Source organism: Diadema antillarum, unplaced genomic scaffold (assembly GCF_040938485.1).
Source record: "Diadema antillarum isolate AM-2024a unplaced genomic scaffold, OU_Dant_1.0 seq00000437_RagTag, whole genome shotgun sequence".
NCBI lineage: Eukaryota > Metazoa > Echinodermata > Echinoidea > Diadematoida > Diadematidae > Diadema > Diadema antillarum.
In genome coordinates, this window is record NW_027271414.1 from 576398 (window position 1) to 596748 (window position 20351).

Here is a 20351-nt window from a genome sequence, read left to right on the forward strand (position 1 = left end):
TATACATGCATACACCAAGTGTAAAAAAAAAAAAATAATCCTGCTGGCATTGCATAAACATGAGGGAAATAGTAAAATTTTAAAGTGTTGCCCTTGACCTTTGACCCCTGACCTTTGACCCCATGAATTCTCTAGATAATCACTGCCAGTCAGTACATGTATACACATGAAGATACCTTGAACAATTTCCAAGGTACGGAGAAAAAAGTGAAGTTTTAATATTTTTACTTGACCTTTTGACCTTTGACCTCATGACGCTAAACTTTCACCAGAGAATCTTAATTGGGTAATACATGTATACACTAAGTTTCAAGAAAATATCTTCAGGCATTGCATAGATATGGTGGAAATAGTGAAATTTTATGTATTTGACCTTGACTTTTGACCTTTGACCTTAAGCATTTGCACCCAAAAGTTGATAGGCACAACTTCACCCCCTAATACAAATACATACCAAGTTTCATTAGGACATCTCAAAAGGTTTTTTAGTTACGCTGTCCACAAAATTCATTACGGACGGACGGAAGGACGGACGAACGGAATGACGGACGGAAGGACGGACGGACGGACAACCCGAAAACATAATGCCTCCGGCACCACTTCGTGGCGGAGGCATAAAAAATGTGCATCTTCAACTTTAAAATACTATTCAAGCACGCAGAAGTACGCATTGGCCAATATCTAATACTTAATCCGACAGATTTAAAGTCCAAGTGCTAAACCTGGCGAAGAAAATTACACACAAATTTGCCCATGTCGGTTAAATGTTAACTTTTTATGACCTACTATATCTTCATTTTTCAGTCCTGGGGTATTGATAATAGGGAGACTTAAAAAAACAAACAAACGGGAAGTGTTTGTTCCGTACCACACTACTATCAAATACAGCTACAGAATTGTTGAAATCAAGTACCTATTCTGTTGTTTCCATATCCGAACTCTATGGAAGAGCGGCTTAGAGTATGGAACATCAAAGCTAGGGAAATGCGAAGTATTTATTATTATGCCCGAGAACCTACGCATAGATTTGCTCAATAATTGCGAGGAGATTCATTTTGTTATGGTATGCCACTGGTTTTCCTGTTCAGTTTTATTTAGTACTTTCATAATCCACTTGAATTATTGTTATCTAAATTTAGAGACAAATACCATCGTCACTTATTTAATCTATTATATTAATGGTTGCATAAAAAGTATTAAAGATTATAGTTTTCAATTGGAAGTTTAAAAATCAATGAAGACATACACAGCAAACCATAATCTTAAGTTGATCTGAACCTTAAAAATTGCTTTAAAAGAGAAAAAGGAGACCTCCTGATGATTTTCAGATTTTTACATTTGAACAATGATAAATTGCTTATACTGAGTACAGAGTTTCAGAATTGATAGTGATTGGGATGAGGAATAAGAATGTATTCAAAATTTATAACAAATTCAAATGAACAAGGATGATGACATGCAGCCTCCATAAGAATGTAAGAGTTGGGGCTCAAGGAAACAGAACAAAAAAAGAAGGTATGCATACATTCTACACAGGTGAACTTGTCAATCAAGCGGTTTGTAATGGAATTACACTACTACATTTGAAATATGTGAGCCTTCTATGTCATCATCCTTGTTCAGTGTAATTTGTTTTAAGGTTTTTCAAAGTATCGTTTCTCTGCTCAAGAAGTACAATAAATTCCACAAATCTATACATGGAGCTGTTCATCAATGTAGTACATGATGTGAAATTATGAAAATCGTCTGGAATGCCCCTCTAAAATTGACTTAAAACTCTCACCTTCCAGGTATGGGAACAGTGTGCTCTACGCAGAGATCCACCGCCGCTGTTGAACCCATCCGTAACGAGACGCAGTCGAAACCCCTGCCGGAGCTCAAGGCTGTAGACGACGGGACCGAGTGCACCAGGAACTTCCACAACGTGCTCCCCTCCCCGCCCATCCAGTTGGAAGCGGAGCGAGCCGACGCCGACGTCGAGGCCCACGCCGGCAGCTCCTCGAAGGTGGACGACGTCGAACCGAGCTCCACGGAGCCGAAAGGTAATCGAAATTGGAGATAGTGACGAGATATCGGCAAATTCTGCAAACCCTTCTAAATATCAAATGAAGGTTTCATTCGCCCTTTTTATATTTTGTTTCCCACCAACTTTCGGGGCTATAGACCAAAAAAGGGCCCGCTTCATCAAAAGATATAATCGATTATAAATTTCTTTACCACACAGACTGCCACAGACTTACAATCGAAATCAACTACAGTATTACTATTATAATCAATTATAACTCTTCATAAAACAGGGCCCTGTTTGGTTTGTGTGCTGTTTTTATGTTTAATGTGTATTTGAGCCATAGCAGGGGAACTTCAGTATAAGAATAACAATGATTAGTTCATGCACTGACGTAGCGATGCATCTGACTTATTGCATAAATCTTTGAAGAATCTTTTCTTCTTGTTTCGGAAGCCCCCTTGTCATGCTAGTTATGGTTGTATATATAGAACTATAAAAGTATTTTGACAATTTTCCTTTATTAGATTTTTATTCAGTGATGACACCCGAAAACAAGTAAGCAAAACCATCAAAAGCAATGAACAAAAAAAACGATATTTCAACTTCCAGGAACAAACAAACAAACAGACTTAAATCCGGAATTATTGATATTGGATCTTTCGTTTTGAAGTGATCACTGGTGATGTTTACGAGATGCAATCCTTTGAATTCAGTGCGACAAGAAGGTAAAAGTAAAGGTAAAAGTAAAGAAGGTAAAAGTACATGTATTTCTTCAACTAGTATGTTTATTGATTCATGTAAACAAAATGACGTATATCTAAATTTCATTTGGAAATGTAAAAGTTACATTGTACTTAATTTGTTTATATGAAATTGTCATATTATACGCTTTGGTCGGAAATGAAATAAAAATGAAATGAAATGAAAGGTAAACCGAAATATGGTCAGCAAAAGTAATGAAATTAGTCTATTATAAAAGAACAAAACTTTTATACCCCTTTCACTTTGTTTTCGATCGAAAGTTACCATATCTTTATATTGTTGTTGTCGTCGTCATCGTCGTCGTCGTCGTTGTTGTTGTTGTGTTTGTGTTTGTGTGTGTGTTGGGGGGTGTGCGTGTGTGGGTATGTGTGTGTATGTGCGTGAATTCATCATCTGAGTTTGTTTACCCACGTTTATTTAATGTGGCCAAGTACGGTGCATACACCTCGTATTCAACAGTCTAAAAATGGTCAATCTCTAACGCCGAGACCGGGTGACGACAGTTCAGAACTATCCCAAGCGTAAGGTGCTTCTTAACGAGCTCAATCAGCCGTTCTGGGCATAATATTGCTCCTCCGGGGCCCTGGAAAAGATCCCACGTTCTAATTTCTTCCTCCAGCTAATCACTTCCACACGTCAAGGAATCATTTATCCTCCATTTGCCTGCGTAACTAGTCATCAATAGCGGTATCATTAGCCAAGGCGAAGTAATATCTTGGTCGCTATTTATAGCAGGCTGCTCCTTCGCACCACGACTTCGTCGTTGGTGGCGCACGCACGATCATCATCTTTTAGGTAGTATACAGCTGCTCAACAAGACTCAACGCTCAATCACAGGGAATGAAAAACAAAAACAAACAAACAATCGGGCTAAGCCGTGGGGGATTTTTCATATGTTTGTAAATATTTTATCATGGGGAAAAAATAATGTTTCTGAAATACCTTTTCAAAAATGACGCGGTAACATTGACAAAACGGCGTGTTATTTGTTTGTAGGCCTATTTTGTTTGTTACAATGTATTGTATTCATGTAATAACATAAGTGATAATGATGGTATTTATACTGGTAATACTACTACTGCTACTACTACTACTAATAATAATAATAATAATAATGATAATGACAATAATAATTAGTGATAATGATAATAATGATTATAATAATAATGATAATAATAATGATAATTATAATAATAATAATAATAATAATAATTTCAGTGACAATAGTAACAATCATGCAAATCGGTAAGCTATTACACTGGGCACACTGTACTGTTCCTTTCTCCTGATTTATGTCCTTTATTAGGCCAAAAAAATTGTTTGTTTGCCCTTAATTGCCAAAACCCAAGAGGGTCGGTAGGTCGTTTTTATTTTTTTTTTTAATACCTTTTTACCCATGCAATTTTGTAACTTTGGCAGGGCATCTCGTACACTCATCCTTCTGGCAATACTTCGAGTTCTAGTTCAACTTAGTACAGGATGTGGCGCAAGTTTAATGCACTCAAAACTCCAAGGAATTCATTCAAATTTACATCTTGCCAGGGAACGGTAAGGTGTGATTTCACGGAGCGCGCGAATTATTTGCGAAGGACGTGAATGGCAAAATCCTGCATTCGTATTTTAGTCTGCAAAAGATCGCCAAACGAACGTGAGGGTTCGGAAGCGTCGTCATTGTTCGCGAATGTCGTTTTTACTTCGGCGAGAATTTCAAGAAATTCTGAAATTTTTTGCGAACTTTTTCCGCACACTTGGTCGTGATTTGCTCGTGATTCGTTCTCGAAAGTGTTTTTAAAGCCTCGTCACATGCGCAAGACCTTCGCAAGACACGCGCGATGTTCGCAAAATGCTCGTGAAATCCCAAACAGACCCCGAAACTTTGGAGAATGTCTCGCGTATGTTTCGCGAAATTTGCGAAGTTTTTCCAATCATTTACGACGTAACCGCAAACTGTTGCGCGTACCTTTTAAGACATTCTCAAGAACATTTAGCGCATGCTTGGCGGATGTATGCAGTACCTACGTTTTCTACAAATCAAAATCGTAGCATACATCTTAACATTAAACATTTATTAGCAACTTTCTAGTAAAAAAAGAAATTAAAGACTAGCAAAGAGAAAGATATGTTTTATGTACAAAAAAATCGCAGAATACACTCAAAATGAATCTAAAGTATGCCAAAATTACATTTAAAACTCGAGATTATGTTTTGGAGAAACTGCAAAAAAAAATCAAATGGTTTACTAGTGGAGATAGGTCCTAAAAAAACTCTAGGCACGCACACAATAGAGAAATTAGAAAAAAAAAGAAAGGAAAAATACAGGAAAAAAAAATTTCAACTCAAGACAGCTCAGACCTCTCCCTGAGTACATTTTCTCCCCATGATGATTGTTGAAAAAATTGCGTTGTTCGCATTTCCGTCGCGTGTTCTTCGTGTACGTAACATGTTGTACTTTGGCAATGATACACACGACATTCGCACATACGACGTGAGAACTTCGCACAAATTGCGCAAGAATGGTTTTCAGCTTCATTGTCGGAACACATTCGGAGAAAAACTTTTACGAATATTAGATTTTTTCATTCGCGACCTTCGCAAATCATTCGCATGCTCCGTGAAATCACACCCGTAGGCGAGGCAGAAACACTCACTGACAAGATACTTATAAAGTTTGTTAAATATTGCAAACGGCTCCAAAAAAGTACCTTCCAGTGAGATGCTGGCAACTGAACTCCAAACAGTTTTGTTGCCATGACAGCTGGTAACGGATGCTGCAAAGTAGCCATCTTGGCAGTCGCGCTGCGCTGCGCCGCGGCCGGTACGGTAGCTAGCTAGCGCACTACCTATGCACGTGAGCCAAAAAGGTACTAGTAGCTAGCAAAGAGCTTATATATAACCGGAGGGCCAAACCCCAAAAACTCGCTTATTTAACGAGTTAGTTGCACTCTCTCTACAAACTAAGTAGACCATGCTTATTTTCAAGTTTTTATTGTAACAAACAACATTCCACTGGTCTACCTCAAAAAATTTGTTGCGAAAGCCTCCAAATCCAAGATGGCGTCCAAGACGGCCGCCATATTATTGAATTTGTTATTTGAATGATAGAATTCGATAGAAACATCAGATTCCAACAAATGTGATATCATATGAAAGAGAATAAAATTTTTTACAAGTTGATACCATTTTTGTGGGTTGTTGTGAAAACTGGATTGAGATTTTAATGAAAAAAACATTCATTTTTTGATATTTTTCTGAAAAAAGGAAAATCATAAAAATGCTTGATTCAGCATAAATCAGAAAATAACTGAGGGATTATCTTGAAACGTTTCAGGAATTTTGTTTGTCATATAATTAATATTTGGAGAAAATAAGAGGTCAGTGCCATTTTTGGTTCAGGAGTAATAATGTCTCAAACTTGAAAACTCACTATGTAAAAATGGGCACTTTAGTTGTGACCAAGACCTTGTTGGTCATAAGAAAGTCTGCGCGCGTCAAGACTACTACACGCACCACGGGCACTGGCGCGCGTAGCAGTGCCAGTGGTGCGTGTAGTAGTCTTGGCATAGGCAGACTCTTTCTTTGACGAGCAAGGGTTTGTGCCTGCAAACTAACTTTTCATGCCAAGTGGTAGCTTAGGTGACGCTGCTCGCTGTTATTTCAAAGTAGATTGTTCTGAAGCAGATGAGATGACGCATTTTTTTTTTTTCAAATAGAGGTAGTAGCTTGAAACTTGGCACCAATCTTGTTATATAGCTTAAAGGTAGGGGATACCTTTTACAGACCTCCCAAAATGCAGCAAAACATTAAATATGAACCTCAGGGGACTTGCTTAGGCCACTGCTTAGAAATTTGGAAGTCAACAGTTATCTAAAATTTGAATGATGCACAAAACTCAACTACTCAGTAGTTCTGTGTGTCAGCCACACTTAAGCCTTTTTGTTGCAGTCTTCTGTATTTGTTATCTATAAACACAAATCTAAAAGTACAAGAGCTGATGTAATAACATATAGAGTGTGTGGCAAGAATGTATATAGAACTGTTTGTAAGTGTTGATGAACTTTCTTCACAAAATATACATGATGGACACACATGCGGTGCATGGGTGTGCAAAGGTAGCCTAGTAATGTACTGGAATTTACGGTGAGCCCCGAAAAAAATTCAATTCAAAATCTAACGGTCAAAAAAATGTACTAAATGTTACCTTCCACTTTCAATACTGTATGGGAGTTTCTAAAATGATACTCTCTTCAACATACCACTGTATTTATACAACTCTTCATTTAAGGCATGCAAATGGGATTCCCTACCTTTAAGGCAGAATTTAGATCAACCACTAAAAAAAAAAAATCAAGATGACAGCCATCAAAGTTGACATAGTTTATTGCCCCAAATTAAATGTATTATCACGATTTTGATACAATTTTGTCTGTTGTGCTATCTATTTATATGTTTTTACATATTTTAAACATTGTAATGCTATTACAAACCGTCTTAGGTTTTTATGGAGACATTTTTAAGACCAGTGATATTCTACTCTCTGAAAAAGAAAAAAAAATCGAGTGGAAGTATTCACTTTTGAAGGAGTGAATGACAGAAAACAGTGAATTTAGAGTGAAATTGGAGTGAATTTTGAGTGAAAATGTTCATTTTCACTCATTTTAGAGTGACCTTAGGGATCACTCGTCACTCTTAGAGTGATCCCTGAGGTCACTCTAAAATGAATGAAAATGAACATTTTCATTCTCGAATGATCCTGATATCTAATATGGGAAAGCATCTAACAGTGACATAAGTTCAGATCAATTGTGACACTATATAACCCACATGAAATCAGCCTAAAAACAATGTAAGAAAAATCTAATAACAGTAAATACAGTTTCAGCATGCTTATTTGTAAATGTGAATATACAGCACGAAAAATCAATTTGGACAGTTTTATTCGAAGAATATACTGAAAAGTAATTTCACACAACACATTAAAAAGCAAATTTGAGAAATTGCCGCCATGTCGGATTTTTCGGGGGGAGGGAGTTGGGATCAGAAGTGCTTTCAAGGACATCTATTTTATACGGATCTATGGACATTATTATACATAGTACCATCATCATTCACGTTTCTACAACAGCAGAGTAACATACAAGTAAAAAAAACCAAACTTATCTTTGATACAGAAGCATTTCTTTTTTAACACTGGAATGAGTTCCACCCCCCCCCCAAAAAAAAAAATGTGGTTGTTCCTATTTAATCTTTAACTTCGTGTGATTCAGAGGAACACACTTTTGATATGGTTTACACTAGTACAATATCGTTCGGATGTATAGAAACATATAACAGACAGCAATATAAGAAGATTAAAAAGATATGTTAAATTATAAGTTGAGATTTACCTTTGACGTAACACACAATGGTATTGTTTACCATTGGGAGAGATATCACATTCGATTTATATGAGCAAGTTGGTTGTATCACAAAACATCATACCATGTAAAAAAAAGAATTATAACAAAGCCTAAAACATGCAGAGATATCACCATTTCTTTTCAAGAAACCATAACCATGATAACTGTTGACAGCTTAGTATGAAAGAAGTTCTTATCAGATCTATTCAGTATATCTAATAATATTTAGCATTGATTATACTGAATTAAGTCTGTACATTAGTTGTTCTATCCCTAACTCACAGTTTAGAACTAGTTTGAGGAATTAACTAAAGGCGGATTTTTGTTTTACATGCGCTAATGGTAAATAATGCCTTGAACGACAACCTCAATTAATTACTGCCATCTTGAATTTTGTGTGGAGACTATTTTTGTTGCTAAATTTGACACATTGGCAAAATTTGTGCCAAATTCCAAGCTCCTATCTCTTTTTGGAAAATATTTTTTTGTTCAATCTTATCTGCCTCAGAACACTCCACTGTGAAATGCTACAGTAATAGCGACCAGCTTCACCTACCACTTGGCATGAAAAGTTAGTTTGCAGGCACTTGTAAGTCACTAGACCATTACAGTATTACATGTGACTATGTAAACACATTGTATTCAAAATTTATAATGCATAAATATATATTTTTTTAAGTTTTAGATGTTAACTTGTCAACAGTGTATGATATTGCCTGTAATTCCATAAATATGAATTATGTCTCATCTCAGTAAATCTCAATCTCAATCGCAGGTTTCAAAATAATTCTTTGGTTCTTCTTTGATAAATACTAAATTATGCATTTTTACATTTCCTCCTTTCTTCAAAACAATATAAAATATGAATCCCCCTAAAAAAGAGAAGCAAACAACCCATCCACCCCTCATGTATCACAATATACAAAGTGGTATCAACTTTTAGGAAGTTTTACTCTCCTTCATATGACATCAAATTTTCTGCAATCCAATGTCTCTATCAAATTTCATATTTGAAATGTTAAATTCAATAAAAATGGCGACCCTATTGGACCGCATCTGTACTTTGGAGGTTTTTGTAACAAATCTACTGAGGTGTACTTACGAAACATTGCTTAATATGTTTAATAATTATTATATATGGTCTTATTTATAGAGAGAGTGGAACTTGAAAAGTAAGCGCAAACTTGGATTTGACGCTCTGTGACATCTTTGGAACAATCCTGAACCAAATACAATACTGACCTCTAATTTGCTCCAAATATTGATTATATGGGAAAGGTGTTAATTTCTCAATGGTTTTCATAAAAAAAAAATAATTCAATTTTATTATCTTTACTTTTTAGAAAAATATTCACGATGCACTCTGAACAATGTCTCCATAAAAACCTAAGATGGTTTGAAATAGCATTACAATGTTCAGAATATATTAAAACCATATAAACAGACAGCAAAACAGACAAAATTGTATCAAAATCGTGATAATACATTTAATTTGGGGCAATACACTATGTCAGTTTTGATGGCCAGCAATCTTTTTTTTTTTAAGTGATTGATCCAAATTTTGTTAGAAACTTTCTATAGCAAGGTTGTTTCAAGCTTCTTCCTCTATTTGACAGATATTTTTATTTCATCTCATCTGCTTCAGAACAATCTTCTTTGAAATCATAGCAATCAGCGTCACCTAAGCTACCACTTGGTATGAAAAGTTAGTTTGCAGGCACAAACCCTTGTTCGTCAAAGAAAGAGTCTGCCTTTGCCAAGACTACTACACGCACCACTGGCACTGCTACATGCGCCAGTGCCCGTGGTGCGTGTAGTAGTCTTGACGCGCGCAGACTTTCTTATGACCAACAAGGTCTTGGTCACAACTAAAGTGCCCATTTTTACATAGTGAGTTTTCAAGTTTGAGACATTATTACTCCTGAACCAAAAATGGCACTGACCTCTTATTTTCTCCAAATATTAATTATATGTCAAACAAAATTCCTGAAACGTTTCAAGATAATCCCTCAGTTATTTTCTGATTTATGCTTAATCAAGCATTTTCATATTTTTCCTTTTTTCAGAAAAATATCAAAAAATGAGTGTTTTTTCCTTAAAATCTCAATCTAGTTTTCACATCAACCCACAAAAATGGTATCAACTTGTAAAAAATTTTATTCTCTTTCATATGATATCACATTTGTTGGAATCTGATGTTTCTATCGAATTCTATCATTCAAATAACAAATTCAGTAATATGGCGGCCATCTTGGACGCCATCTTGGATTTGGAGGCTTTCGCAACAAATTTTTTGAGGTAGACCAGTGGAATGTTGTTTGTTACAATAAAAACTTGAAAATAAGCATGGTCTACTTAGTTTGTAGAGAGAGTGCAACTCGACCTCTGTTTTTAGCTTTTGGCCCCCCGGTTAATACTCTTTGGTAGCTAGCATGCAATTCATGCTATAAAACGTAGCCTGCGGCCCCGCGCGACCCGAACACGATTACGACGGGTCGATGAGATTAAAAAATGTTTTTCAGATTTTTTTTCACTCTTTCTTTAGCTTAAAATGGATAATTTTGGGTTTAAAACCGTTCACAAATTTGCAGAAGATGAAATTTGTGGAAAAAAAAAAAACTTGAAAGAGAGAGAGAGAAAAAAAAAAAAACCGACCCGAAATTTCCGTGATTTTCGGTCGGTCGCGAAGGGCAAACAAACCACTTTTTTTTTTTTGGCCTTATTACTTTCAACCCTTTAATGAGAAATAGTAAAATAACCAAACGCTCTACACTCTGTTACACACCCTCTGCAGCGAAACCCGAATTTGAACTCGAGAGCTATAACAAGGAGCCAGAGAGAAGGGTGCCCTCTCCGGCGAAGCGCCCGATCCGCGGGCTTGCCTGGTCTCACCTCGTACGCACGGATTTTTTCAAGCCCACCGCTGCCGACATCATGAGTTCGTCGAAGGGCAAACATGAGGGCGCTAGGCGCTTTGCCTCCCCGACGCACAACTGGTTCCGGAATCGCATCAAGTCGACGCCGGGTCGCATCGAGCGGCGAGAGGAGTTCAAGCAGGCGCACAAAGGCGGCACTTCCGGCAAGAAGGGCAAAGGTCAGTGCGGCATTGTGCTAAATTTGTTGTACATGACTATGTTGTCGTTGTTGAAGTATCCGGTGTTTGTTTTTTTATTGTTTTTCTGTGCTGTGAAGATTGTTGCTTTGGCTCAGTTTCGGTTTTTTTTTTTTTTTTTACTGTTGTTGTTGATAAAGAAGCATGCAACTTATCTTCAGTCACAATATACTGACATATTTTGCTTACTTCGTTGTGTGTTTAAGTATTCCTGTTCGTTTGAATTGAACCATTAAATGATTTTGAGTTAACTACCACATTCTTCATCAATGATATTCCTGACTACCGTGTTAGAGGTAGCGGTGTCAAGCTACAAACGAGCAAGTTGAAAACAAACAAACAAAAAATAAAACAAAAAGGGACACTTGGTTAACCCTAGCTCGACCGTAAAAAGCTACGGGAATGGTTATCGAGTAAATGATAATGCATTCGCATATCAAGCTGCCTCCAGTGACGTAAATGGGGCATACGCCATGTGTCAAATCTTGCGCGATTATTGGCAGACCTGCGTCGTGATGAAGTCAAAGTTGAATATTTTATTGTCAGGATAATGCGTCATGGTTTTAGTTTTGTCTTTGCCTTATAAAGGGTTTCCTTTTTTTTCCCTGCTGGTGTATTCTCACATCTCATTCACCCAATCACCACAGATTGGCCCGAATTCACGAAGGTGGTACAAATGAAACCATGGTTTAAACCATGGACAAAAACCATGGAGCGCCAAGTGTCGCATGGAATATTTTGTTACGAAATCAGTCATTTTTTCCGATGAAATGATTATTTTGTAACGAAATGACAACATTTTATAACTAAATGAACATTTCGTCCACGAAATTATAATTTTGTTAACGAAACGGTCATTTTGTCGACGAAATGACCCGATTTCGTAACGACATATTCCGTGCGACACTTGGCGCTCCATGGTTTTTGTCCATGGTTTAAACCGTGGTTTCATTTGTACCACCTTCGTGAATTCGGGCCAATTGTGTGTCGAAGGAAAAGCTGCAATGTTCTTCTTGCATTTGACAAGTTACTTAAAGTGTACAATCGTCAGCTGGTGACCTGACGTGAAAGCCATCCATCCACAGAGCGTAACCAAGGTTCAAAACAAACATATTTCCTCTATTTTCCTGTATAGTCTCTACTTCTTTTGAGAAATGTAGCCTTCGTTTGTCTCCCCAACCATTCTCTTCATTTTCTCTGGAGCGAGTGACCCATGCAAAGTAAACATATACGTCAGATTTGCAAGATTAATTCATTTGTCCGAAGGGCTACTGGCACATCAAACAATGCTTTAGCTGTTATTTTTCCCGTGAGATTTGTACATTGCTTAATTTTTTTCACCTTTATTGTCATTAATTTGGTATATTTCAGCATTTCTCATTTCAAATGACAATGTGTACTCCGATTTGGGTATAATGATCACACGGGAGTAAATCGAATCAAAATCAAATCATGTCAAATCAAACTCAAAATGAAACACTGTGGGAACGATGATTTTGACCTCGCCGTTTTCTTTCTTTGGGTGACAAAATTAATGCTAAGTTTTAAACTTCAAGTAATTGAAAATACATGTATTAACAAAAGCGAGAAATCCTTGTTCACCAGTACCGTCATCCCATCTCAAGATCTGCAATTTAACATGTCGACTGCAAAGCGGGAGAGATAACATTAAGGCTTTTGTCAGTATGAAGTAGCACGCCCTCTATCAAAATTTACTGTAGAACCTGTGATGATTGCGGGAGATTCTGTTCAAACACTGTGGGTTGATGGCTGCACGGTAAAGCGGGATGAAATACGAAATTATAATCGAACCTTTGATGCGTGCGTATTTATACCCTTCCTAATGTTTGAATATCATATTGCCGCAGCAACTACTGATCGTGAAATTGTGTTTCAGACAGGATGTAGTCACTCTGTCATTACTGAGGCCTCCAAAGCAAAATAGTTTATCAAATACTTCGAAATATAAGATATACCATGACCTATTGTACTGAAAATCACAATACATTTAGCACTTGTCTCGTTTTGCATCCCTTACGAAGCCATAGGATAATCTAACGGTTATAACAAAACATACGGCGTTTAAAATCAGTGTTTTTAAGCGATGCTTATTCCCCAAATGAATGTTTCTAACAGATAAATGGCGCCATACAAATGCTGTTTCGTCATCATAAACTTTCCCCGTTTTGAGGGTATTATTTTACTGCTAAACAAAAAGACAAGAAAGACAAGAAAAGCGTTGAATTAAAGAAAAAACGACAATGGATGAGAAAGAGCAAGGTGGAGAAAAAAAAAGAGAGAGAAAAGGAGGAGGAGGAGGAGGAGAAGAGAAACAAAATAAGGAGATGGAGTAAGATGAAAGGGTATATGGGAGAAGATAAAGAGTAGGGAAGATATGGGGAACAAAGAGTCTAAGTGGAAAAATGGGGTAAAAAGGAGGAGGATGAGGAGAAAGAGTAGGAGGAGGAGGAGGGGAGAGAATGATGATGATGATGATGAAGAGGTAAAAGAAGGAAGAGGAGTAGAAGAATGGTAAGGAGGAGTATAAGCAGTGGAGGAGGAAGAGTAAGAAGTGGAGAAAAGACGGGTTGTCAAGAGGTTTGGGTAGGAGAAGGGGAAATCGGGAAACAAGGGGAAATTTGACCTGCCGAACTTCGGCGTTTTGAGAACGCCGTCACGCGCGGGGTCGTCTCGGGTTCGTGGTCGTCGCTGAGTTCACTTCCTGCCGAGGCTCCCAGCCGTCAACCCTGCCTCTAGCTCGCCTCGAGCAATGTTTTTCTTGAAGGTATATCAGTGCTGATTTGCGACTCATTTTGGGTAAGATTCGCTGTGGCGCTTCCATTAACTGAAAATGTCTCCGCGGCCTTAAAGTCACTTCACAAAGTTTCGGTAGGGATAAAAAGTGCACTGAGGACATTTTTACGCACTTCTGTTTTTTAAAGAAATGGTGATTTATCAACCTGGCTCCTTAAATATCAGGGAATCGTGGGAGTTGGCCACGAGGAATGAGGAATACAACAGCAGCAACAACAACAGCAGCAACAACAGCAGCAGCAACAGCAGCAACAACAGTGGCAGGAAGTTGTCAACCATTCAAACGAAACAAAAAGAAGATAACAAGATCAACAGCCGTGCTTTGCAATATGAGTCGATTTAAAAGAAAAGGCAACAACAAAGCTGAAGGGGGAAAGGGAAGAATGAGAATGAGAATGAGTGGAAGAGAGAAAACTTCAACTTATTGATGGCCTAGGCTACTTTTAAGAAAGTACACTCTGACTTTTTAAACAAATAACACTCTCATAACCAATCATTCCTCGCTATCCAGTTACAAACATGAGCCTCTCAGTGTGGACAATACAATCATTGCTATGTGTAGTGTAGCTTTCTCATGATACTTTAAGAAAATATACAACCCCTGACTGATAGTACTTGGTAGTGATCCTAAAAACAAAAAAAAACAAAAACAAAAACAAAAACAAGCGGAGCTTAAAATGACGATGAGGTGGAGGTGGATGCTTTGAAAGTGTCATTGGTATTAAAAAAAAACTGATTCCAAAACAATGTATCACTATATTGCATAAATTGACAGTATCAATATTTGCATAATTATCTCTTTATATATTTCAGTTCCCCAAAGTGTCAGTTGGCCATAAAGCTAATCACACTGTAGTCAAACAAGATGTACGTGTTTTATTTCTCTCTGTCTATCTCTGCCTCTCTCTCCTCTCCCCTCCTTCTCTCTTTCTGTCTTTTTTTTTTCTTCCTTGCCATGATGTTGAGATGTATCTAATCATGTCATTTGGTATCAGATTAGGATGGGTGAATGATTTTTGCTCGAACTAAACACTTCCATCATAGTTATCAGAAACGTTTTATGACTGAAATTCTAATTATGGTTATTATTTAGCAGGAATCGCTTTTCAATGGGAAAAATGACGTCATAATAACAGAGTGGGCAGATTATGTACGGTATGAATGGCTACTCTGTGCTATACGGTTAATTATGATTGGTCAACGACGTCAAGTGTCCTTAAACATTTAGCTCAGCCCAGCTATGCACGTGTTCGTTGGTCTCGTGTAACGGACAGATACGTAAATGATCTTCCATAATAATAATACTTTTTAATACCACAACGATGATCAAAATAGGACTTCAACTGGTCCCGTGGTGACGGAAACGACACGCATTTATTGCGCTTTTTTTTCTCCCTCGCCCAAAGTCCATCATTTATACTATCCATCCATCTTGACCTATCAATCTATCCATCTGCCTACTTATATCTGTCTATCTACCTTTCTACCCATTCACATAATATGATGATCATACTATGATCATCTATCTATCTAGCTATCTATTTAATATTAACCTATCTGTCTATGCACCTACGTATCTATGTACCTATTCAGCTTTCTTTCTGATTGCACATACAGTATTATGATATCATATATATATATATATACATATATATATACATATATATATATATATATATATATATATATATATATATATATTTATATATATATCATATATATATATTATATATATGTATGTATACATATATATATATATTTATATATTATATATATATATATATAATCATTTATATATACATATAAATATACAGTTGTCTGCAAAAATAATTCATACCATTAGACTTTACTTTAACTATGCCAATCTTTTCATAAAATGTTATATTTGTGGTGAAAAATTAGCACCACAAATATTTGATAACTTACATTGTCTTACTAAAAATCATTGCAATATCAATTTAACCTCGCATAGCAAAATAAATGTAAGAATATTTATTTCCCAGGCTTTCCAGACTTTACCCGAACTCGGAAAATAGTCATCATTATTGCTCATAAGCTATATGCTTGTAACAACAATATTCGACGATTTCATCATGTTCCCAGTGAGGATTCTCACATCCCAAGAAAAATAATCAAATATATATAATATTAAAGGCAGCCAAAAAGAATGAAATCTCAATGTTTCAATATTGTTAATCAAATGAAGTTAAACCCAAATTTACTTTAATTGGTAAATGACAACTAAATACACAAAAGTCATACTGATGTATCATCATTCCAACATTCCCTTATCAGAGAAAAAAAAAACCCACACTGACAATGTTCAAGGGTATGACTAAATATGCTTTCACGTGGATATATAAATGTATACAATTGAGTATCTGAATATAAGAACGACCCAAGTCCATGGAAGACCATTTCGAGTAAACTAAAAAAAAAACTTCATATCTTTTTTATTTGTCCAGTAATATTCTATCTAACTGTGATGGGAAGGCAACATTGTATATACAAATTAGAACATAAATATGACAATTAACATCTACATTAATTGTGGAGAGGCCATTTTGTGTGGTGGACTTGGGTCGTTCTTTGATTCATATACATGATATTCTGCTATAGAGATGAGAAGATGATGAGAGAGGGCGCTATTATATGAATGTAAGAATGACCCAAGTCCTTCATTCTAACATTAATATAAGATTTAACTCATTCATTTCAGGCACTTCCGGGGGTAATTAGGATTTATCATTTATACACAAGATGAGTCCATGCATAAGCTACAATTCCCAATGTCAAACTGAATTTGGCCAAAAATTGGACTTGGGTCGTTCTTATATTCAGGTCTTCAATTCTCTACAACGGTACATACAGCAAGCTCTCTCTCTCAAGCTCTCTCTCTCTCTCTTTCTAATGTGAATATCAGTATCATGCGTCTAATGACTCACTTTAGAAGGCTAGCGTAATTATTCATTATACGAAAGACGAAACGTGTTTTGTGCTCATGAATGAATTAAAGGTCTCCTTTAGCGAGCTTAAAGTATGAACATACAACGTTTGATGAGCAGACATAACATTATCAATACGGAGCGTATCAAAAAGAAAGTAATCCAACTTTGAAGGGCTGCTATTTCGTAATTGCGAGCTATGGAGAGCGCATTATTAGTTGTGAGAAAAGGGGAACTCTTGTTCTTTTCATTGACACCTAATTATTAACAAATGTCATGCATAACTGACTACATGAAATTTAAAGACAACAATGATAAATTGCACTTTTTTTTCTAAGTTTGAGTGTTACCGTGAAGGAAAAACAGTAATGAATGTCTCACTGCATGGATGAGATCCGTCAATGTAAGTGGTCGAATTAACATGCCAGCCTGCACGACTGCAGGTTTTTGTTCAGAGTTTCTCCTATTAAAGCTTCTATGCAATGGTCCATCACCTTCAACATGGCGACGTTGTCGATAACTTGGTCACTCCCACAAAGACTAAACCATTACCCATTTCTCTCTCTTCATATTTCAGACATGGTGTGTCGCTGCGAGCTATGTGTTGAATATGAACAGGAAAAAATGGACTGTGTGTCAGGCTCAAAACTTTTCAGTCGCCCCTCGTACACTAGCTCCGGGTGGATCAAAAATCAGCAGTTGATGCATTGATATTTGATAGACCTGATATAGACAGTATGCTCATGAGACACCCAATGGTGATATCCAATTAAACATTACGGGAAGACCCTTAAATAGCGGCCACGATAATGTATTGCGTCGGCCTGCCCATTCAACTCAACATGACCGGAATTTATACCGAACTTAGGTGTGGAGATGTGGAGTGTGGCGTTGTCATGGCAACGTCACGCATTGTGTCTGGTTGGAATAATTTAGATTTTTACACAAAAGCGTGAGGCTAAATAGTGATCGGTAACAGGCACTTCGAGTTAGAGGGTGGCAAATATCTTTTGCAACTTCGATTGCTTTAAAGTGGAATGATTTTATTCCGAGACTGACTTTGTGCATAGAAGGAGAAGAGGAATACGTGAAACAAACGAAATAGACACTGATAGAAGGCGAAAATGACAAATATCTTCCTTTTCTTTGCCTGGTCTTTTTTTAGTGTCGAGCAAGCTCTGTCACGTTATCACTTCTTTGTGTAACTATTTTTAGGGTGTATTGTTCTTGTACGGAAAAGTTTTCTCTTTTGTCACGTTATCCCTTTTGTGTAACTATTTTTAGGGTGTATGTTTTTGTACGGAAAAGTTTTATTTTTTTTCAATATGACACTCACAAATGATATTTGCAAGGTTACATACAATTTCTCACATCTTATCCTTCTTCTTTGTATGGCAAAACATGCCTGGTTGATATTGCATGCTGACTATTGCTAATCACCTTGGGCGAACCACAGGGGGTCGGTATCTTTCGCCCGTTTTCTTGACAAGCATTGTGCGCATACTTGAACTGAGTTGTAAAAGATGGAGGAAATTTTCTTAATGACAATCATGTGGCTAAGATAGACCAATTCGTCATTCCACTTTGCTCTTGAGCAGAAAAAAGGTCATTTGTACCAACAGACATTTTGGTTGGTTAATTCACTGAGATGAGCATCTGTGATGTGGTAACTATTCATGGGATCGTTATCTAAAATGGTGCTTGCCAGCACATCCACCTGACAACAAGCCTGATATTTGGCAACATCGAAAGAAAAAAGGTTGTTATTACATTCGATACAAAACAATGAAATCAATGCCTGCTATAATGCCAACTGACCGACTGGTCACTCGGTCCAAACGCAAGTCCATTCTTTGTTTACACGAATCCCATAAATTGTTACGTCGGGCAAGCATTATGCATTATGCCGCTTTGAAAACGAGTGAAGTGCCTAACCAAATGAAAAAAAAGTGAAAGGTCATTATTATGTACCAATGTGTACATGAGCTAATTACAAACTGGCTTATCGGAGTGAGAGTCGGACAACCCAAAAGTATAAATGTTTTAACGTCAATTATGTATCTTTGAAGAGAGAAGGATGAATGGGACCATAAATATTAATGTCTTTGAATAGACGAGTTAGAAAGGGAAAAGGAAAAAAATGCAAATATGAATCATTAACTCTAGTCTGCGTTCTATCTGCTTCTCAATCATACCTTCGTTTAAGGTCCACTTTTGCCCCCGTTTTTCTTTTCCGTCGTAAGGGTAAGCCAGGGGCCCCATGTGTAGGAAGGTGTCTGCTCATAGCAACAGTCACTCGTCTATGTCCGACTCTTCTTGTTACTCCGCGCCAGAGGGGTGTCCGTCTTCTCCGCGGCTGCGGCTATTTTGGGGGGCAAGGGTATAGAAAATGAGCGAGTGCCAATTAAGCGGGGTTAATTCATCACCCCCGGCCTAATCAGCCAATTCTTATTGATGCGCGCTTCGCTTCATGCGCGCATGCATTCCGTGCAGTTGTCTCACTCTCTATACGGCGATGATTAGATTGTTGGCAATTAATCCGAGATTACTTTCTCGTTTCCCCCATCTGAGATTCGAGCGTGCTCTAAGGTCACCTCAATTCCCATCCTCTTCCCGCTCGGACATATTTGCCCGCTTTGTTAAAGAAGCGTCCCGTATCTATTATGCACACCTGCGTCCATCTTCTTTCCTAATACTCAGAATCACGTGACTATGGCCGTGAAGTATTATTTACTTCTTCTTCTTTTTTCGGATTACTTTGTTTGACGTGAAATGTACCTCCTTTAGCTTGCCTAGACAGACAAAATTGGATCATCACCTATTCTTCAAAAGAGGCAGTCTTAAATGCAACTTTGAAATTCTCTTATTCTAATTTCACAGTAGATTAACCTAAGTCCCTGGATATTACATCTCATCAAGAACGCAAAACGATCACCTTTTGGTGTCTTTCTTTTTATTCCCCTTTAACGCAGGAACGGTGGTGACAATTTGATAAAAGGCTGGAATGACGTCACTGATTCCGTCATCAAAACTGCTGTTTCTCGTTTTTAGCTTTTAATTGCTTTGCGCGAAGAACGAGCTCGAGTCTTTTGATTTTTCTTTAATGTTACCAAGTGTGGAAAGAAATTTGTTTTGCGAGCTATTGGATGCAGTTTAAGCTTTTAATCGCTGTTAGTAATCTTAAAAAAAAAGTGCTTTGCTAACGTTTAAAGGAAGAAGAGTTTCCATTGAAATGTATATCATTTCTCGTCGTTTGAGATGTCTTCATGTGATTGTTCGAACAGACAATTGGTTGTTTTTTTTAATTCATGGAA

General features: G+C 37.1%; 1 protein-coding gene across 1 annotated transcript in view; it reads left to right on the plus strand.

Moving 5' to 3' along the window:
- Positions 1 to 20029, plus strand: part of LOC139732572 (uncharacterized) — a 109876-nt gene extending 89847 nt beyond the window's left edge. Inside the window, exons 3-5 of the mRNA XM_071643425.1 lie at positions 1791 to 2042; positions 10961 to 11260; positions 20010 to 20029. Coding sequence (XP_071499526.1) covers positions 1793 to 2042; positions 10961 to 11260; positions 20010 to 20029 — 570 coding nt within the window. The 5' untranslated portion in view covers positions 1791 to 1792. The remainder of the gene's footprint in view (positions 1 to 1790; positions 2043 to 10960; positions 11261 to 20009) is intronic.
- Positions 20030 to 20351: the final 322 nt, after the last annotated feature.